Below are 22,030 nucleotides of genomic sequence, written 5' to 3' on the forward strand. Positions count from 1 at the left end.
TGTCACATAAGAACAGAAGAGAAGCCATGTTGGATCAGGCCAGTGGCCCATCCAGTCCAACATTCTGTGTCACAAAAGAACAGAAGAGAAGCCATGTTGGATCAGGCCAGTGGCCCATCCAGTCCAAAACTCTGTGTCACAAAAGAACATAAGAGAAGCCATGTTGGATCAGGCCAGTGGCTCATCCAGTCCAACACTCTGTGTCTCATAAGAACATAAGAGAAGCCATGTTGGATCAGGCCAGTGGCCCATCCAGTCCAACATTCTGTGTCACAAAAGAACAGAAGAGAAGCCATGTTGGATCAGGCCAGTGGCCCATCCAGTCCAAAACTCTGTGTCACAAAAGAACATAAGAGAAGCCATGTTGGATCAGGCCAGTGGCTCATCCAGTCCAACACTCTGTGTCTCATAAGAACATAAGAGAAGCCATGTTGGATCAGGCCAGTGGCTCATCCAGTCCAACACTCTGTGTCACATAAGAACGGAAGAGAAGCCATGTTGGAACAGGCCAGTGGCCCATCCAGTCCAACACTCTGTGTCACATAAGAACAGAAGAGAAGTCATGTTGGATCAGGCCAGTGGCCCATCCAGGCCAACACTCTGTGTCACATAAGAACAGTAGAGAAGCCATGTTGGAACAGGCCAGTGGCCCATCCAGTCCAACACTCTGCGTCACACAGTGGCCGAAAAAATCAATTGCCATCAGGAGGTCCATCAGTGAGGCCAGGACACTAGAAGCCCTCCCACTATGCCCCCCCCCAAGCACCGAGAATACAGAGCATCACTGCCCCAGACATGAGAACATAAGAGAAGCCATGTTGGATCAGGCCAATAGCCCCTCCAGACCAACACTCTGTGTCACATAAGAACATAAGAGAAGCCATGTTGGATCAGGCCAGTGGCCCATCCAGTCCAACACTCTGTGTCACATAAGAGAAGCCATGTTGGATCAGGCCTATGGCCCATCCAGTCCAACACTCTGTGTCACATAAGAACATAAGAGAAGCCATGTTGGGTCAGGCCATTGGCCCATCCAGTCCAACACTCTGTGTCACATAAGAACATAAGAGAAGCCATGTTGGATCAGGCCAGTGGCCCATCCAGTCCAACACTCTGTGTCACATAAGAGAAGCCATGTTGGATCAGGCCAGTGGCCTATCCAGTCCAACACTCTGTGTCACATAAGAAAAGCCATGTTGGCTCAGGCCAATGGACCACCCAGTCCAACACTCTGCGTCACATAAGAACATAAGAGAAGCCATGTTGGATCAGGCCAATGGCCCATCCAGTCCAACACTCTGTGTCACATAAGAATGTAAGAGAAGCCATGTTGGATCAGGCCAATGGACCATCCAGTCCAACACTCTGTGTCACATAAGAACATAAGAGAAGCCATGTTGGATCAGGCCAGTGGCCCATCCAGTCCAACACTCTGTGTCACATAAGAACATAAGAGAAGCTGTGTTGGATCAGGCCAGTGGCCCATCCAATCCAACACTCTGAGCTTGGGGCCGTCTTCCTTCACCTCCCGCCTGTTGCTGGGAAGTGTTTTTGTGTAGCCTGACTGAGCGTCCACTTCCCCTTTTCCTGCCAGCTAGAAGACCTGGAGGTGACTTTGTGCGACCACATCCAGAAGGTCCTGAAGGCCAACTTCGCAGCCGCTTGGGAAGAGGTGGGAGACGACTACGAGAAGGAGGAGACTTTTGCTCTCAGCTCTATCAAAACCCTGGATGGTAAGGCATGGGCACTTCTTTGGGGAGAGGGCAAGGCTCCGTGGTGGAGTTTCAGCTTCACGTTTAGAAGGAGAGCAGCTACCAGTCAGAATAGACCAGGGGTGGCCAAACTGTCGCTCAGGAGCCACACGCGGCTCTTTCAGACGTACTGTGTGGCTCTCGAAGCCCCTGTTGGCTCGCTTGGAGAATGCATTTAAAGTTGCTTCCTTTCCACCTCTCCACCTTGGAGAGCCAGTTTGGTGTAGTGGTTAAGTGTGCGGACTCTTATCTGGGAGAACTGGGTTGGATTCCCCACTCCTCCACCTGCAGCTGCTGGAATGGCCTTGGGTCAGCCAGAGCTCTCTTTTCCGGGAGAACCGGGTTTGATTCCCCACTCCTCCACTTGCAGCTGCTGGAATGGCCTTGGGTCAGCCAGAGCTCTCTTATCTGGGAGAGCCCGGTTTGATTCCCCACACCTCCACTTGCACCTGCTGGAATGGCCTTGGGTCAGTCAGAGCTCTCTTATCTGGGAGAACCGGGTTTGATTCCCCACACCTCCACTTGCACCTGCTGGAATGGCCTTGGGCCAGCCATAGCTCTGGCAGAGGTTGTTCTTGAAAGGGCAGCTGCTGTGAGAGCCCTCTCATCCCCACCCACCTCACAGGGTGTCTGTTGTGGGGGAGGAAGGGAAAGGAGATTGTGAGCCGCTCTGAGACTCTGTCCTTGAAAGGGCAGCTGCTGTGAGAGCCCTCTCAGCCTCACCCACCTCACAGGGTGGAGGAAGGGAAAGGAGATTGTGAGCCACTCTGAGACTCTGTCCTTGAAAGGGCAGCTGCTGTGAGAGCCCTCTCCGGCCCCACCCACCTCACAGGGTGTCTGTTGTGGGTGGTGGGGGGGGAGGAAGGTATAGGAGATTGTGAGCCGCTCTGAGACTCTTTGGAGTGGAAGGCGGGATATAAATCCAGTATCATCATATTCTCTCTGCCCATCTATTTGCTTTCTTTCTACCATTCTTTCCTCCCTTCGTCTTGCGGCTCTCAAACATCTGACGTTCACGTCTTGTGGCTCTCAAACGTCTGGTATTTATTCTGCGTGGCTCTTACGTTAAGCAAGTTTGGACACCCCTGGAATAGACAGTACTGACAGTTAAATGCAGGGTTATGAATGACTATTTGTTTTAGAGGTATTTAAATGGTTTATATGGTTTTATGAATGATTATCTGTTTTAGATGGATTTAAATGTTTTAAATGTTTTAAATGGTTTTAATGGTTTTAGATGTATTTAAATAGTTTATGAATATGTGTGTTTGATGTGTTGGTATGTTTGTGGAAGAGCACCTCATTTCGTTGCTCTCTTTTGTTGAGAACAATGACAATAAATCTATCTATCTATCTATCTATCTATCTATCTATCTATCTATCTATCTATCTGACCTTTTTGGGCTGACAGTATAGGGCAGTCTCGCAAATGTTCATGCAATAGACTGTAAGATCTGGGAGGGGTTTCAGGAACACCAGAACTACGTTTGCTTTCAGGAGCCAATTTAGGGGGGAGATAGGAGACATCAGTGTTTGGGATCTCTGAACGCTGCCTGGTTGAGCTTACAGTACTTAGACCTGTCTGGTTTTAAAAAAAAATTTAATCCCAACCTTCCTCCTGAAGAGCGTCATTCACCATCTTTCTCACTTCTGTGTTATCCTCACAACAACCTTGCGAGGTAGGTTAGGGCCAGAGGGAGCGACGGGGCTGCGATCGTTCCGTGAGTTTCACGGCCGAGTGGGGGTTTGAAGCTGTTGCTTGCGGCTCAGCGCTGTCTCCACGCCACACTGACTGCTAGCTAGATAGACGTTGGGTCAAGGAAGGGAAAGGTGCAGCTTTTCAGGTTCCAGAAGCAAATGAATATTTTTTCCCCCCACTTACAAAGGCAAAATGTCTCTTCGGTCCTATTATGTCCCCCCCACACCCACTTTGGATCCAAACGTCAGCAGAGACTAACCCTATCCCCTTTTTAAAAAAATTCTTCCTAAATACAGAGGCTGTTAGCAACATTGTGAAGTTCCTGGGTATGCAGCCGTGCGAGCGATCCGACAAAGTGCCAGAGAATAAGAATTCCCACACCCTTTACCTGGCTGGTAAGAACCGGTTCACTTGTGCCTGAACTGCAGTGGAAACTGAGCTGTCCTGTTGTGGGGAAGATTTGTAAGCCACTCCGAGACTCCTTTGGTTAGCGAAGGGTGGGGTATAAATCCAATCTCTTCTTTTTCTCTTTCTTCAAAGCTATCAGCCTCTTGTTCAAATTCAGTGTTTACCATGGGAGTAAGCCAGTCCTTAACCTCTTCCACTGCATCGGTAAAGTGGGCGGACTCTTATCTGGGAGAACTGGGCTTGATTCCCCTCTCCTCCACTTGCAGCTGCTGGAATGGCCTTGGGTCAGCCAGAGCTCTAGCAGGAGTTGTCCTTGAAAGGGCAGCTTCTGTCAGAGCTCTCTCAGCCCCGCCCACCTCACGGGGTGTTTGTTGCAGGGGGAGATTGTAAGCCGCTCTGAGTCTCTGATCCAGGGAGAAGGGCGGGGTATAAATCTACAGTCTTCTTCTCTAAGCAGATGCAAAAGTTTGCTGAATTTGGCAGGTAAAATCCTCTCCGCAAACCTTTTTATCATCTTCAAACTTATCATCTTGGGGCGACAATTATACTCCCGAGGAAGACTTTGATGAAATGTGCCTATATGCGGGTGCTCGCCGTGTAAACGTCACAAGAACGGACTTCTCTTTGTAACATTATAAGAATGTATTTCTCTATTATGGGATTATTACGAAGCAGCTTACTAAATGTGTTAACCAACCTATCAGTTGTATTTCCTATTTTACAACTAGGACATAACAAGTGTTCCCTCTAAGCTGCAGAATCTTGTGATCAAAAATTCTGTTTTGTGATCTACTGGCATTAAAGTGGTGAGCTCCTGCATAAATGAGTGTGCTCTGGGGTCATCCTTCCTGAGCCAAGACAAAAATGTGTGAGCCGGAGGCTAAAAATCAGTGTGCTAGCTCACGCTAACTCAACTTAGAGGGAACACTGGACATAACCCTTTTGTTTTGCTCCTTGCCTGATCTCTCTCAATTCTAATCTGGATTATGGGAAATATTTTTCTAACCGTGAGGGTGATTAAGAACATAACATAAGAGAAGCCATCTTGGATCAGGCCAATGGCCCCTCCAGTCCAACACTCTGTGTCACATAAGAATGTAAGAGAAGCCATGTTGGATCAGGCCAATTGCCCATCCAGTCCAACACTCTGTGTCACATAAGAACGTAAGAGAAGCCATGTTGGATCAGGCCAGTGGCCCATCCAGTCCAACACTCTGTGTCACATAAGAACGTAAGAGAAGCCATGTTGGATCAGGCCAATGGCCCATCCAGTCCAACACTCTGTGTCACATAAGAACATGAGAGAAGCCATGTTGGATCAGGCCAATGGCCCATCCAGTGTCACACAGTGGCCAAAAAAATTATATATATACATATCGTTCTCTGCTCCATATTTTTATCCAATCCCCTCTTGAAGCTGGCTATGCTTGTAGCCGCCACCACCTCCTGTGGCAGTGAATTCCACATGTTAACCACCCTTTTATCCATTCTAACCCGACTGCTCAGCAATTTCATCGAATGCCCACGGGTTCTTGTATTGTGAGAAAGGGAGAAAAGTACCTCTTTCTCTACTTTCTCCATCCCATGCAGAATCTTGTCAACCTCTATCCTGTCACCCTGCAGTTGACGTTTCTCCAAGCTAAAGAGCCCCAAGCGTTTTAACCTTTCTTTGTGTGCTTCCTTCCCCCCACCCCCAGGTGTGTACAGAGGCGGCTCAGATGTCCTGGTGAGGGCCAGACTCGCTCTCGGCGACGGCGTGACGATGCAGGTGACAGTCCGGAGCAGAGAAGAAACCCCGGTGGACGTCATCTTGGCTTCTGTCGGTTAACGCCCTGGCCGCTTGGGATGGGAGCACGTCCCGCGGTCCCCTCCCCCTTCCTTCCCGCAAGCCACTTTAAGGATCTCCTCTGCATGTTTTATTTGCCTTTCTCTCAGTCCATTTTTGTCGGGGGTGGTGGTGGCCGCTGCCCTGCCCTGCCCTTCCATGTTGCTGTAGCAGGGGCCGTGCTGCGAGACACCCGCGCCTACATTCCTGCGTGCGAGTTATCGTCTCTGTCCTAGTGGTGGTAACGTTTTGGGAACCTGGAAAAGATTCGTTTGTTTGTTTGTTTTTTTAAAATTGAAGCTCACCCTCTCTGAAATGGACTTTTATTAACAGAAAATAAAGGTGGGTTATTCTGGCGTCAACGCCGCGGCGAGTCCGTTGAGAGTCACTGCCCTGTGGCGACAGCAGCATTCCGGGTGCTTGAGCCCTGCAAGGGAATGGCTAAAATACTGCATTCCTATAGCACAGGGGCGGCCAAACTGTGGCACTTCCACGCATTGCGCGGCTCTCGAAGCCCCGACTGCCCTGTTGGCCAGCCTGGAGAAGGCATTTCTCTCTTTAGATCGCCAAGCCAAGTTAGCTGGCAGCTTGGAGAATGCGTTTTAAGTTGCTTTCCTTTCACCTCTCCCCCCCTCCTCCTCTTTGCTTTCCTCCCTCCCCGTCTGGCATCTCTCAAGACGTCTAACGTTCGCGTCTTGCGGCTCTCGGACATCTGTTCTACGTGGCTCTTAAGTCAAGCAAGTTTGGCCACCCCTGCCGTAGCACAAACCCTTTATCAGCGTGGGAGAGGGGGAACGGAAGATGCTGTTGCTGGGATGCTGTCCCGGCCGCTCAGAGCAGCATTTTAAGCCCCACAACAGCCCTGTGAGGTAGCTCAGGTTGAATTAACCGATCGTAGTCGCCTGAGAACTTTCTCCCGAGTGGTTTTATGTACACGGAGGGGAGGGGGGCGTAATTACAGAGGTTTGGGGTGGACCAGAAATTGAAGCCAAAGCACCAAAAGTTCCACAGGCTGGAACCTGAAGCGGGGGCAGGGGGGAGCGGTGACCAAGGACGGTGACTTTGAAGCCTGGCTTGGACTAGAAAACGCTTGCGTTCATCTCCCTGACCCTGCATTGCTCCAGCTAGCTCTTCAAGGTTCGGGCCCAGGAAGCTCTTAATAGCGGGGGAGGGAGGGTGGGTCGCAGACACCGAATTTTAGAGCTGGAAGCGACCGCAGAGGCCCCGTGGTCCCAGCTCCTTGCTCAGCGCAGGATCAGCCTGGAGCGCCCCTGACAAGGGGTCATCCAGCCGCTGCTTCGAGACTGTCAGCGAGGGGGGCTTCCCACCTCTCAAGGCAGCTGATTCCACCTCTCTGCAGTCCTCGCTACCAAAAGGTTTCTCCTGATATCCGGATGGTGCCTTCCCACCCTTAATTTAAACCCGTGATTGGAAGCCTTTGCCTCTGCTGCCAGTAGGAACAGCTCCTTGCCTAGGGTCGCCAAGTCCGATTCAAGAAATATCTGGGGACGTTGGGGATGGAGCCAGGTTGCGACCAGCATGACGGAGCTCCAGAGACGGATCTGGCCACGACGTCCTGCCCCGTGTGCCTGTCTGCCCCTCTCGGCTTGTAAGAACATAAGAGAAGCCCTGTTGGATCAGGCCAATGGCCCCTCCAGTCCAACACACTGTGTCACTTAAGAACATAAGAGAAGCCATGTTGGATCAGGCCAATGGCCCATCCAGTCCAACACTCTGTGTCACATAAGAACAGAAGAGAAGCCATGTTGGATCAGGCCAACGGCCCATCCAGTCCAACACTCTGTGTCACAGAAGAACATAAAAGAAGCCATGTTGGATCAGGCCAGTGGCCCCTCCAGTACAACACTCTGTGTCACATAAGAACATAAGAGAAGCCATGTTGGATCAGGCCAGTGGCCCATCCCGTCCAACACTCTGTGTCACAGAAGAACATAAGAGAAGCCATGTTGGATCAGGCCAATGGCCCATCCAGTCCAACACTCTGTGTCACAGAAGAACATAAGAGAAGCCATGTTGGATCAGGCCAATGGCCCCTCCAGTCCAACACTCTGTGTCACAGAAGAACATAAGAGAAGCCATGTTGGATCAGGCCAATGGCCCCTCCAGTCCAACACTCTGTGTCACAGAAGAACGTAAGAGAAGCCATGTTGGATCAGGCCAATGGCCCATCCAGTCCAACACTCTGTGTCACAGAAGAACATAAGAGAAGCCATGTTGGATCAGGCCAATGGCCCATCCAGTCCAACACTCTGTGTCACAGAAGAACATAAGAGAAGCCATGTTGGATCAGGCCAATGGCCCCTCCAGTCCAACACTCTGTGTCACAGAAGAACATAAGAGAAGCCATGTTGGATCAGGCCAATGGCCCCTCCAGTCCAACACTCTGTGTCACAGAAGAACATAAGAGAAGCAGTGTTGGAACAGGCCAGTGGTCCATCCAGTCCAACACTCTGTGTCACAGAAGAACATAAAAGAAGCCATGTTGGATCAGACCAATGGCCCATCCAGTCCAACACTCTGTGTCACAGAAGAACATAAGAGAAGCCATGTTGGATCAGACCAATGGCCCATCCAGTCCAACACTCTGTGTCACAGAAGAACATAAGAGAAGCCATGTTGGATCAGGCCAGCGGCCCCTCCAGTCCAACACTGTGTCACACAGGGGCCAAAAAACCCCGGGCGCCATCAGGAGGTCCATCAGTGGGGCCAGGACACCAGAAGCCCTCCCACTGTCCCCCCCCCGCCCAAGCACCAAGAATACAGAGCTTTACTGCCCCAGACAGTTCCAACAATACCCTGTGGCTAACAGCCACTGATGGACCTCTGCTCCATATCTTTATCCAATCCCCTCTTGTGACCTCTTTCGCTTCTCTTAAAGGGTTGGAGGGTAACAACTCGGGAGAAGAAACAGAGGTCAAGTTTGCAAAAATCTTCCTGCTGGGTTGGTCCGACTTCCTTCTCCTCCCCCTGGCCCCAGCAGTAAGAAGGGAACGAGGGGCCGATGCATTAGAACGAGGAGTGTGCGCTCTCCAGGGGTGGAATTCTAGCAGGTGCTCCTTTGCATATTAGGCCACACACCCCCTGACGTAGCCAATCCTCCGAGAGCTTGCAAAAAAGAGCCTCGTAATCTCTCGGAGGATTGGCTACATCAGGGGTGTGTGGCCTAATATGCAAAGGAGCTGCTAGAATTCCACCCCCGGCACAGAAGCGGTGCGTCCTGCCTTCCTTTTGAAGGAAGGGACAAAGACGTGACCCAGGGAGTGACTCATCTAGGAGGGGGAGAAGACCTGAGTTGGTCTCCTTCCTCCCACAAAGGAAGCCACGGGAGAGGAGCAGTGACGCCAGTCGTGGCCCTCCCCTAAAGAGACCCGATCGATCTCCCCCTTGCCGAAATGCAGGAGTTCTCCACAATTTGCGGTGTCAGGCCTAGAAATCAGGTAGGAATCCGGAGTCTGTTCCACAAGCCCTCTCGAGTGGGGGGGCGGAAAGGAACGCGTCTCCGGTTCAGAAGGAGTTGATGAAGCTCAAGTAGGCGTTCAAGAAGCCCAGGGGGTCTTCCAGCTGAGGGTAGTGGCTGATGTGGTCATCCAGCACCGACACCGTGGACATCGGAAGCACTTTCCTGCAGAAAGACAGCAAGAGGGGGGTGGAAACGCCAAGCCAGTGGGTAGCTGGCCCGTCTGCAGCCTTTCAGCTGTCTTGACGCCAAAGGGAAGGGGGTGCTGAATGGTACAGAACTGCCCATCAAGTACAACTGGCTCTTTCAGGGACCTCTGATTTTAACAGAATCTAGATACAGCAGCCCCGTTGCACAGAGCGTAAAGCTGCAGTACTGCAGTCCGAGCTCTCTGCTCACAACCTGAGTTCGATCCCGGCGGAAGCTGGGTTTTCCAGTAGCTGGCTCAGCATTGACTCAGCCTTCCATCCTTCCGAGGTTGGTCAAATAAGTACCCAGCTTCCTGGGAGGGGGAAGTGTAGATGACCGGGGAAGGCAAGGGCAAACCACCCTGTCAAAAGTCTGCTGTGAAAACGTCATGATGTGATGTCACCCCAGAGTCGGAAACAACTGGTGCTTGCACAGGGGACGACCTTTAACTTTTTATATAGAATCATAGTTGGAAGGGACCTCTAGGGTCATCTACTCCAGCCCCCTGCACAATGCAGGAAACTCACAAATACCTCCCCCCAAATTCACAGGATCTTCATTGCTGTCAGATGGCCATCTAGCCTCTGTTGGGAAACCTCCAAGGAAGGAGAGCCCACCACCTCCCAAGGAAGCCTGTTCCACTGAGGAACCACTCTAACGGTCAGGAAGTTCTTCCTAATGTTGAGCTGGAAACTCTTTGAATTTAATTTCAACCCATTGGTTCTGGTCCTACCTTCTGGGGCCACAGAAAACAATTCCACACCATCCTCTATTGGACAGCCCTTCAAGTACTTGAAGATGGTGATCCTATCACCTCTCAGCCACCTCCTCTCCAGGCTAAACATGCCCAGCTCCTTCAGCCTTTCCTCATAGGACTTGGTCTCCAGACCCCTCACCATCTTCATCACCCTCCTCTGAACCCGTTCCAGCTTGTCTATATCCTTCTTAAAATGTGGTGCCCAAAATTGAACACAATACTCCAGGTGAGGTCTTACCACAGCAGAGTAAAGCGATACCATCGCATCACGTGATCTGGACGCTAGACGTCTGTTGATACAGCCCAGCTTAACTTAACAAGATGGTATCACTTCAGATTGTGGCTATCCAGGAAGCAGGGTCGGCTCGCCCACTAGGCAAACTAGGCTGTTGCATAGGGCGCCAGCAGGGCAGGGGTGCCGAATTCCCTCTTCCCCTGGGCCAACGCCTAGTTTGCCCACTCTTCAGCCTCCTCCTTCCTCCCTTCTCCCCCCATGTCTATTTCAAAGCCTCCTCCCTCCCTTCCTCACCCCAGGTGTATTTCAAAGCCCGGAAGGGCGGTGGAGCCGCGCTCCCAGGCGATCTAAAGGTGCCCCCCCCACCAATCAGCTGATTGGTGAGAGAAAAAACGCGGCGCTTACCATCTTTGAGCGCCGGGCAGGCCAGCAGTAGCACGACAGAACCGTGTCCTGAAACAGCGCCACCACTGCTCCCTCCTCCCCACTTCCTGGATGGGAAGGAAGTGGGAGGAGGGAACAGCCACAGCACTCTTTCAGGACGCGGTTCTTTCGCGCTGCTGTCGGCCTGCCCGGCGCTCACAGATGGCGAGCACCGTGCTGTTTTACCCGTTGATCGGCTGATCGACGGGGCGGAGCCTTTAGATCGCCTGGGAGCGCGGCTCCGCCCTTCTGGGCTTTGAAATACACCTGGGGTGGGGGAGGGAGGGAGGCGGCACAGCAGGGAGGAGAGGAGGCGCGGCATGGAGGAGAGGAGGCATGGTGATGGAGAGGAGGCGTGGCATGGAGGAGAGGAGGCGTGACATGGAGGAGAGGAGGCGTGACATGGAGGAGAGGCGTGGCATGGAGGAGAGGAGGCGCGGCATGGCGGTGGAGAGGAGGCGCAGCATGGAGGAGAGGAGGCGCGGCATGGCGGTGGAGAGGAGGCGTGACATGGAGGAGAGGAGGCGTGGCATGGAGGAGAGGAGGCGCGGTGGTGGAGGAGAGGAGGCGTGGAGAGGAGGCATGGTGGAGAGGAGGCGTGACATGGAGGAGAGGAGGCGTGGCATGGAGGAGAGGAGGCGCGGCATGGCGGTGGAGAGGAGGCGCAGCATGGAGGAGAGGAGGCGTGGTGGTGGAGAGGAGGCGTGACATGGAGGAGAGGAGGAGCGGTGGAGAGGAGGCGTGGCATGGAGGAGAGGCGTGGTGGTGGAGAGGAGGCGTGGCATGGAGGAGAGGAGGCGTGGTGATGGAAAGGAGGCGTGACATGGAGGAGGCGCGGCATGGTGGTGGAGAGGAGGCGCGGCATGGAGGAGAGGAGGCGTGGTGGTGGAGAGGAGAGAGGTGTAATGAAAGCAATGTTAAAGGCATTCTTCAAGCCACCGGATGGCTTGACTTGGAGAAGTGATTTAAGGAGAGAAATACCCTCTCTTAGCTGGCCAACGGGGGTGGGGGTGGGGTGCTTTGAAAGCTACATGTAGCCCCTGAGCCGCACTTTGGCCACCCGATATATAAGCTCGCTCCCTGACATCTTCTGACCGGCTCTGCTTCCATTTTGTGGTTGTATCCACCCCCCCGGGGTCAGAATTTGAAAGGTGCCCACAGGCTGAAAAGGGCTGGGTATCACAGCTCTAGCATGTAATCCGAAACAGAGTTACACCCTCCCAAAATTTACAGAATTTATCAGCTAGCACTGAAAAAAATTCTGTCAGGTGTGTGTTTTTTAAAGCATCCCTTGCCGTGAACGCCTCTGCGAAGTAAACTCTCTTCAGGCCGTAAACGTGCTTACTTGTAGAGCCGAAGAAACTCGGGATATGGATTCACGGGGTCCAGCGGTCCATAAATCAGGTGCACTGAAAGAGAAAAAGAGTGCCGTTTATAAGAGCCAATGTAAATCACAAAAACAGCTTTTAGGGCCAAGACCCCAAACACATTCCACACACACACACCGCACCCAGCCCTGAGGTAGAATAAACAGTCAGAACGGGCCTCCAGGGTCATCTAGTCCAACCCCCTGCACAATGCAGGAAACTCACAAACCCCTCCCCCTAAATTCACAGGATCTTCATTGCTGTCAGATGGCCCTCTAGCCTCTCTGGAAAAACCTCCAAGGAAGGAGAGCCCACCACCTCCCGAGGAGGAAGCCTGTTCCACTGAGGAACCACTCTAACGGTCAGGAAGCTCTTCCTAATCACAGAATCCTAGAGTTGGAAGAGCCCTCCAGGGTCATCTAGTCCAACCCCCTGTACAATGCAGGAACCTCACAAACCCTTCCCCCTAAATTCACAGGATCTTCATTGCTCTCAGATGGCCATCCAGCCTCTGTTTCAAAACCTCCAAGGAAGGAGAGCCCATCACCTCCCGAGGAACCATAGAGTTGTAAGGGACCTCTAGGGTCATCTAGTCCAACCCCCTGCACAATGCAGAAAACTCACAAACCCCTCCCCCTAAATTCACAGGATCCTCATTGCTGTCAGATGGCCATCTAGCCTCTCTTTCAAAACCTCCAAGGAAGGAGAGCCCATCACCTCCCGAAGAATCATAGAGTTGGAAGGCACCTCTAGGGTCATCTAGTCCAACCCCCTGCACAATGCAGAAAACTCACAAACCCCTCCCCCTAAATTCACAGGATCCTCATTGCTGTCAGATGGCTATCTAGCCTCTCTTTCAAAACCTCCAAGGAAGGAGAGCCCATCACCTCCCGAAGAATCATAGAGTTGGAAGGCACCTCTAGGGTCATCTAGTCCAACCCCCTGCACAATGCAGAAAACTCACAAACACCTCCCCCTAAATTCACAGGATCCTCATTGCTGTCAGATGGCCATCTAGCCTTTGTTGAAAAACCTCCAAAGAAGGAGAGTCCACCACCTCCCAAGGAGGAAGCCTGTTCCACTGAGGAACCGCTCTAACGGTCAGGAAGTTCTTCCTCAAGTTGAGCTGGAAACACTTTTGATTTAATTATTGATTTAATTTGGATGCCTGCCTGTGCCACATAAAAGGAAATGGAGCTGCCACAACCCGCCCCCCCCCACACATGGTATATCCCTTCCCCGGAAGAGAACCATTTCCTACTCACAAGGAACAGAGCTGGATTTCAGGGCCCCGACCCAGCGCTCTCTGTGCTGCTTTCGTTGGTTGATGTACTGTAAAATACTGAAGGAGCAAATGAAGACGTCAGGATCGGAATCCAGGAGCAGACGCATCGATCGCTCTAACCAGTAGCCAATTTTCAGCAGAAAGGCCTACAGCTTTACAGCCCAGCACCCATAAGAGCAGCCCATCGGACGGACCCTTCTCTATGCCGCCTCTCCAAAGAGCCTACAGGAGGTAGCTGACAAAGTAAGAAGACAACGACCACAGATTTATACCCTGCCCTTCTCTCTGTATCAGAGTGGCTTACAATCTCCTTCCCCCACAAGAGACACCCTGTGAGGTGGGGCTGAGAGAGCTCTGACAGAAGCTGCCCTTTCAAGGACAGCTCTGCGAGAGCTAAGGCTGACCCAAGTTGTCGGTCGGTCCGTTGTTGCCGCCTCGTGGAGCAGCGAGTTCTGTCCCTCGGGAGGCAAAAGAACGTAAAGAGAGCCCTGCTGGATCTAACCAGAGGCCCATCCAATCCAACATCCGGTTCACACAGCAGCCAAACTGCTGCCTTCATGAAACCCCCAAGCGGAATACCTGCAACAGCATCCTCACTGTTAAAAGAGTTCTTCGAGGAGGTGAACCAACATGTGGACAAAGGGGACGCAACGGATGTCGTTTACCTTGACTTCCAGAAAGCTTTTGATAAAGTTCCTCAGTAACTCGTGTTCATCAATGTGCCTACTCGTTCTGTCCTTGATAATGGTTTCTACCAACTTTCCCGGTATTGAAGTCAGACTGACTGGCCTGTAATTTCCCGGATCTCCTCTGGAACCCTTTTTAAAGATGGGGGTGACATTTGCTACCCTCCAGTCCTCAGGAACGGAGGCAGATTCCGATGAAAGATTCCACAAGTTCGTCTTTGAGTTCTTTCAGAACTCTTGGATGTATGCCATCCGGGACCTGGTGACTTCTTATAACAAGATAATTATTGTACCAACAATCACTCATACATCAGGGATGCTAAGTAATGCCATAACAAGTCATGTGTCAGTCTCTTATTCATAATCTGTTATTCATAGTTCATATGAGGAAAAACACCTCGTGAGTCGTCTGAGGAATCCAGCACGAAAGTCCGTAAGAACATAAGAACATAAGAGAAGCCATGTTAGATCAGGCCAATGGCCCATCCAGTCCAACACTCTGTGTCACACAGTGGCAAAATTTTTATATATATATATATATACACACACACACTGTGACTAATAGCCACTGATGGACCTCTGCTCCATATTTTTATCTAAACCCCTCTTGAAGGTGGCTATGCTTGTAGCCACCACCACCTCCTGTGGCAGTGAATTCTGCATGTTAATCACCCTTTGGGTGAAGAAGTACTTCCTTTTATCCGTTTTAACCTGTCTGCTCAGCAATTTCATCGAATGCCCACGAGTTCTTGTATTGTGAGAAAGGGAGAAAAGTACCTCTTTCTCTACTTTCTCCATCCCATGCATTATCTTGTCAACCTCTATCATGTCACCCCGCAGTCGACGTTTCTCCAAGCTAAAGAGTCCCAAGCGTTTCAACCTTTCTTCATAAGGAAAGTGTTCCAGCCCTTTAATCATTTGATCCCTTTGCTCCTAGAAGTAGAAACAAAGGGATCGGTTTATTATGTTAGATCAGGGGGTGGCCAAACTCTTAACACGAGAGCCACGTAGAATAAGCGTCAGATGTTTGAGAGCCACAAGACATGAATGTCAGATGTTTCAGAGGCACAAAGAAGGAAGCCGCCGGGCGGCTGGGCTTGGAGAAGTGACTTAAAGAGGGAAATGCCTTCTCCAACCTGCCCGACGGGGCAGTGGGGACTTCGAACCATAGAGTTTTGCCCAAAAACCAGAGCGACACCCACCCCAAACTGGAATAGGCTCGAAATTGGAAGTCGGCCAATCACCACTTTGGGGGCAGGAAGGAATTTTCCTTCAGGACGGATTTGCCCGAGGATTCTGGAGGGGGTTCCCCCCCCCTTGCCTTGTGCAGGGGGTTGAGCTAGATGACCCCCGGGGTCCCCTTCCAGCTCTGCATTCCCTCTCCTCATCTTGCGACTTTAACTGAATTCACACAAACACACACACACACACCCTTCCAGGTTACTGCAGGTAACTGTAACAAGACCCAGCAGAAATGCTCGTTTACGGCACCAACACAAAGCGAAGACTCTGTCCATGAAACAGGATAGTCCTCCTGTTGGGTCTCAGAGACAACAGAGCCGCAGGCCAGGGACGCAAGAGATTCTCGACGCTTAAATGGAACACAGAACATTCGATTCTGTGTTCCTCGGAGAGGGCTGTGCTCGGTGGGAAAAGGATTCCTGTTTAACTGCAACAAAAGTTCCAGAACTGAGGCACTGGCAGGAGGAAAGGCATCAAACTCCACAGCGCTCCCAGCTCCTTCGCTTTCCAAAGGACGTGGCCTTGTCCAACGAAGGAAGAAAGCTGGCGATCGCAACAAAAACATAACATAAGAGAAGCCATGTTGAATTAGGCCAGTGACCCCTCTAGTCCAACACTCTGTGTCACAGAACAACATAAGAGAAGCCCTGTTGGATCAGGCCAAAGGCCCGTCCAGTCCAACACTCTGTGTCACAGAAGAACATAAGAGAAGCCATGTTGGATCAGGCCAAAGGCCTGTCCAGTCCAACACTCTGTCTCACAGAACAACATAAGAGAAGTCATGTTGGATCAGGCCAGTGACCTACCCAGTCCAACACTCTGTGTCACACAGTAGCCAATGTGTGTGTGTGTGTGTATATACACACACACATATATATATTGTGGTTAACAGCCACTGATGGACCTCTGCTCCATATTTTTATCCAATCCCCTCTTGAAGCTGGCTATGCTTGTAGCTGCCACCACCTCCTGTGGCAGTGAATTCCACATGTTAATCACCCTTTGGGTGAAGAAGTAGTTTCTTTTATCCGTTCTAACCTGACTGCTCAGCAATTTCATTGAATGCCCAAGAGTTCTTGTATTGTGAGAAAGGGAGAAAAGGACTTCTTTCTCTACTTTTTCCATCCCAGGCATAATCTTGTCAACCTCTATCATGTCACCCCGCAGTCAACGTTTCTCCAAGCTAAGGAGCCCCAAGCATTTTAACCTTTCTTCATAGGGAAAGTGTTCCAAAACTTTAATGATTCCAGTTGCCTTTTTCTGGGCTTTTCCCAATGCTATAATATCCTTTTTGAGGTGCGGTGACCAGAATTGCACACAGTATTCCAAATGACACCCCACCATCGATTTATACAGGGGCATTATGATACTGGCTGATTTGTTTTCAATTCCCTTCCTAATAATTCCCAGCATGGCGTTGGCCTTTTTTATTGCCATCGCCCACTATCTTGACACATAAACCCATAAGACAGCCCTACTTCTGTTTACTCAGTATATCCCAGCAAGTTCAATGGGACTTCCACCTAGGAACACACGTAGAGGACTGCAAACTAAGATGCCCCCCAAACAGCTTTCATGGAAGTCCCAGAACCAACAGGCCTTTCTGTCAGTTGCTGGGGAAAGGGGGCGTGAGGATGCGCTGTTGTGCTCATTCTGTTGGGGGTGGGCCTTCGTGGAGGCAGCCGATTGGCTTCAAATCTGGTTTTATATGGGGTGGGAGAGGGGGGGGTGGGGGAGGGAGGGGTGAGGGGGGGAGTCGGACGGGAGAGGGAGGGGGGGAGGGGTTCTTGGGGTGTTCTGTTTCTGTTTTTGCACTACTTTTTGTTTCTCTTTTCATGCTCTGCATACCCAAAATCACACTAGCTGGCATGCTTTATTTGCTCTTCTTTCCCGGTGCTTCCCGAGCAGCCATAGGAAAGCCTATTCTTAAAAGACGCCACAACTCTGCCCCTAACCTGATAGGCTATCCGTTGCAGCCAATGGCGAACCGCACACCGAGCCTTTTACAGGAACGAAGTGCCTCACACTACGAGCAACCCAAAAGACGAGCCCTTGTAATTAAACTACAGCGCGGTACTGCCACCTACAGGCCTCTTAAATGTAATGCACCTGAACCTACAATTGCCAAGCATCTCATATGGAGATCCCCTGTAGCAAAATAACGACTATACTGGCACGGGCATGGCAACAAGGCATCTCTGTCCTAAAACTTCCAACCTTTCTCTCCCAGCCAAAGAACCATGCCCTTAAGACTCCAACCCGGACTCCCACCACCAGCCCACCAGGGAAATTCAAAAGTGGAGCCCTGGCAGTCACCATACTAGGTCACATGGTCACCCGCAGGCCCTCCATGAGAAACGCATACCACCTAGCCAGTCCCAGGATCTTACCACAGATCTGCTCTCCCGATGTGACACACTGGATCATGCCAAAGCTACACACAAGGCCACCTCAAGGAAATATATTCTTTTGCACCGCAACACTCCCTAAAAAGGCTATATGTTTTGACTGCAAGGCACAACGCCTCTCCACTCACCCCACCCCCCTACACTCAGTACCATGACAGGCGACATTAAGCTAATTTCTTTAAACTGTCGTGGTCTTAACAACATTATAAAAAAAAAGAAAACTCAGTCAGCTCTCCTTAAACTCTCACCAGACATTCTTTTTCTACAAGAGACCCACCTGAAGAATACGGATCATCCAGTCTTCCGGACCAAACGCTTCCCCCTTCAATTCCAAGCAACAGGAACATCCAAATCCCGTGGGGTAGCTATTCTCATCTCCAATAAGGTACGCTTCTCTCCATTAGCTCAAGAGGTAGACCAAATGGGGCGCTACCTATTCATTAAAGGCCTGCTAGAAGGCTTCATGTACACTTTTGCATGCATATATGCCCCAAACAACAACCAGTTCACATTCATGCAGGAAACTCTTGCCAAACTGTCCTCATTCCAAGAGGGACAGGTAGTAATAGGAGGGGACCTTAACTGTATAATGAATAACTCCTGGGATAGATCACACCCCCCAATGAAATCACCTAAGGAAACATACACTTCCCTTCACTCCCTAATAAATCAGCATCACTTATGTGACATTTGGCGACTTCAACACGAGGGAGTGAAAGACTACACTTACTTTTCACCATATCACAACATTTTCACCCGCATAGACTATTTCCTGACCTCAAACTCATTGATCCCTCAGCTCAGTTATTCAGACATTGGCCTTAGAACCTTATCTGACCACGCCTGGGTAGAATGTCACATAAACATAAACATAAGAGAACCACACACACGGTCCTGGTCTTTCAATAAGGCCCTCCTACTGGACACCAAAGCGTGCGAAGAGATCGAGAAGGAAATTAAAAACTTTTTCGAACTAAACGCAGACTGTGGGGTTTCAAAACCAGTAATCTGGGATGCGTTCAAGGCAGTCCTCCGAGGCAAATGCATTTCACTAAGTGCGGCCTATAATAAGAGAAGACAAGAGGCTAGAATAACCCTGCAAAAATCTATCCAAGAGTTGGAAGCCTTACATAAACGTACTTGTGCCAAGAAGGCCTATAAAAAATTATTACTTGAACGCAAAAAATTGGAATTACTAGAATCCAACACTATTAAGAAAAACCTCCTGTTCACCAAACAAAAATACTGGTTCAACCACCCTAGATCCTTAAAGATCCTCTCATGGAAACTTAGAACGGAACTAGCAGACCGACAAATCCACCTAATAAGAGATGCAACAGGGAAAACCCACTCTTCCCCTCCCAAAATTAGACAAATTTTCCAGGAATTCTTTCAAAAACTATATACCTCTAAAAACCCAGACCCAGGACCTATAAAAAACTTTCTCAATAAACCCGAAATCCTCCCAAACTTAGACCCAGACCATCAAAGCTGCATGGACTCTCCAATTACACCGTTGGAAGTCCAAACAGCAATTAAAAACGCCAAGATCAACAAGACCCCAGGGAGAGATGGCTTCCAGTCTGAGTTCTACAAGAAATTCTCTCAAAATATTCTCAAACCTTTCACAGAAATCTGCAACCATGTCCTGGACTCCGGAACAATCCCCGAAAGCTGGAAACTAGCAAAAATAATTTTAATACCTAAAAAGGAAAGGGACCTACTAGACCCAAAAGCGTACCGCCCAATTTCTCTCCTCAACACTGACTATAAACTTCTAACTTCTATTCTAACCGCCCGTCTAAACTCCTTCATTGGCCAATACATTCATGAGGACCAGACAGGCTTTATCCCAAAACGTCAAATCACAGATAACATTCGCCAAACCATTAACATCATCCAATATGGCAAATTCCAACCCTATGAATCGTGTATTCTGGCTCTAGACATTGAGAAAGCCTTTGATAGTGTGGAACCCACATACTTACTCTTAGTTTTGAAAACAATGGGGTTCGGCCCTAAATTTTTATCAACTATAGAGTCTCTTTACTCCTCCCCGAAAGCCCTGCTGCATATCAACGGGGTTTCAACCCCAGACTTTTCCCTCTCCAGGGGGACCCGCCAAGGATGCCCTCTGTCCCCACTGTTGTTCGCTATAGCAATTGAACCACTAGCGAACTACATAAGGCAGTCCTCCTCCATCCATGGCATCAGCATCAACAACGCCACCTATAAAATCAGCTTATTTGCAGACGACATGGTTCTTTACCTAAAAAACCCTTTGGAATCTTTGGCGGTACTGTCTCCCTTCCTCCTGGAGTTTGGAAAGCACTCAGGGCTATCTACTAACCTATCTAAATCCCTTATTTTCCCAATAAATATCTCCTCTGATACCCAATCATCAATCGAAGCCCTATACCCTTACCAATGGGTTAACTCATCCTGGTCGTACTTAGGAGTAAAGATCCCGATCGACCTTAAAGACCTTCTCAAAATAAACTACACAGCAGTATACCAACAAACAACAACAACTCTACAATCATGGAACCCCCTAGCTCTGTCGTGGATAGAACGGATTAACACAACTAAGTCATTTATTTTTCCGAAATACCTCTACCTATTTCGAGCCCTCCCCATTAACATTCCAGCAACACTATTCAAGAAGTGGCAGGCCCTACTGACAAATTTTATATGGGGCAATAAACCTCCCAGAACCCGCTTTACCACAATTAGAAGACCCAAAAACAAAGGAGGAATAGCTTTCCCGGACCTGTACCTCTACTACAAAGCCTCTGTAGTATCGTCCATGGTCAATATACTATACATAAGACCGCGCCCAGCATGGGTCTACATAGAAGAGACTCACATATCTCCTTACAAATACCACGAATTTTTATGGCTAAAGAAAAAAGACCGCCCTCCGTGGACTATTCTCAATACTTTTAGTCAGGCTTTAATCACAACTTGGGACCAGGTCCGGAAAGACCTGGCCCCGGACCTATCTATTCTCTCCTCATTTTTAAAACAGCCCTGGTTCCCCCCAGCCCTCCAGTTCCCCTCATTCTGCTCTTGGGAATCTGCATCAACGGTCTTTCTATTCCAACTCTTCAGCAAAAACAGAATTAAAACGAAGGCTCAGTTAGAGGAATCCACAACCGTTAAGATCCCCTGGTTTGAATACCTACAAATCTGCCATTTCCTTAACAGCTCTTTCTCAAAATTGGCTACCACTAGGCCCAAAACGGACTTTGAATATTTGATTTCTCAACCCTCTTTAAAAACCAAGGGCCTTATCTCTAAAATATACCGCATTCTAATACAGCAGGTCTGTAGCAGTCTACCATCCTACTGCGAAAAATGGCACAAAGAATGCAAACTCACACTTACCAACACACAATGGGAAGCCATATGGGACTCAGAAGTCTGCAAGACCAAATCAATAGCAACTTTTCAACAAAACTACAAAATTATGTCAAGATGGTACCGCACCCCCTTGCACTTCGCCAGTATTGACAATAACTACTCCCCACTTTGCTGGCGTAACTGTGGCATGCAAGCCTCATCACTACACTGTTGGTGGGACTGTCCGATTGTCAACTCTTTTTGGCAAAAGGTTATTACCCAGGTAGAAAACATTTCCGGAACTACAATCCCAAGACAAGCTGAGACCATTATCCTAAACGATTGGCACGCAGTAAAGGCTACAAGTTCTAAACTATCCCTTATTATCTCGCTTACAACTGCAGCTAAAAACATAATAGCCCTGAACTGGAAATCTAAGCTCAATCTGTCCATAGACAATTGGATCCTCAAAATTTGGGACTTTATCACGATGGAAAAAATCACAGCCGACATAGACACCATAGATCCGATAAAAGCAGCCAATGATTTCTATGCAAAATGGTACCCAATTCTGGATAAGGTAGAGGTTGACACCACTCTCTCCTCCTCACTTAACCAACGGGTTATCCACAAGAGTATTCTTTTCTCGTGATCACTTTATAGCTGTACAACTTTATTTTATATAACGGTATGTATGTGAAATGAAAATCAAGGCATTACTGAAACATTGTAATTCTCTGTTTACAAACATTATACTCAAAATAAAAATTGTTTTTTAAAAAAAAAAATCTGGGCTTGAAAGGTCAAAACCTTGAATTGGGCTTGAGAGAGCAGACTGGTATCCAAATGTTCCCGAGAACAGGCCGTGACCAGAACATAAGAACATAAGAGAAGCCATGTTAGATCAGGCCAATGGCCCATCCAGTCCAACACTC

At 49.5% G+C, this 22,030-nt stretch overlaps 2 protein-coding genes across 2 annotated transcripts in view; one reads left to right on the forward strand and one right to left on the reverse strand.

The window, feature by feature from the left end:
* The window catches only part of LOC132575775 (coatomer subunit gamma-2), a 58,351-nt gene extending 52,306 nt beyond the window's left edge, over positions 1 to 6,045 (forward strand). The window contains exons 19-21 of the mRNA XM_060244466.1: positions 1,595 to 1,733; positions 3,747 to 3,845; positions 5,556 to 6,045. Coding sequence (XP_060100449.1) covers positions 1,595 to 1,733; positions 3,747 to 3,845; positions 5,556 to 5,686 — 369 coding nt within the window. The 3' untranslated portion in view covers positions 5,687 to 6,045. The remainder of the gene's footprint in view (positions 1 to 1,594; positions 1,734 to 3,746; positions 3,846 to 5,555) is intronic.
* Positions 6,046 to 9,171: 3,126 nt separating this feature from the next.
* The window catches only part of MEST (mesoderm specific transcript), a 38,257-nt gene continuing 25,398 nt past the window's right edge, over positions 9,172 to 22,030 (reverse strand). Inside the window, exons 10-12 of the mRNA XM_060244625.1 lie at positions 13,398 to 13,474; positions 12,111 to 12,174; positions 9,172 to 9,326 (exon numbers count right to left, since the gene is read on the reverse strand). Coding sequence (XP_060100608.1) covers positions 9,209 to 9,326; positions 12,111 to 12,174; positions 13,398 to 13,474 — 259 coding nt within the window. The 3' untranslated portion in view covers positions 9,172 to 9,208. The remainder of the gene's footprint in view (positions 9,327 to 12,110; positions 12,175 to 13,397; positions 13,475 to 22,030) is intronic.

This window comes from Heteronotia binoei, chromosome 8, assembly GCF_032191835.1.
Source record: "Heteronotia binoei isolate CCM8104 ecotype False Entrance Well chromosome 8, APGP_CSIRO_Hbin_v1, whole genome shotgun sequence".
Lineage (NCBI taxonomy): Eukaryota > Metazoa > Chordata > Lepidosauria > Squamata > Gekkonidae > Heteronotia > Heteronotia binoei.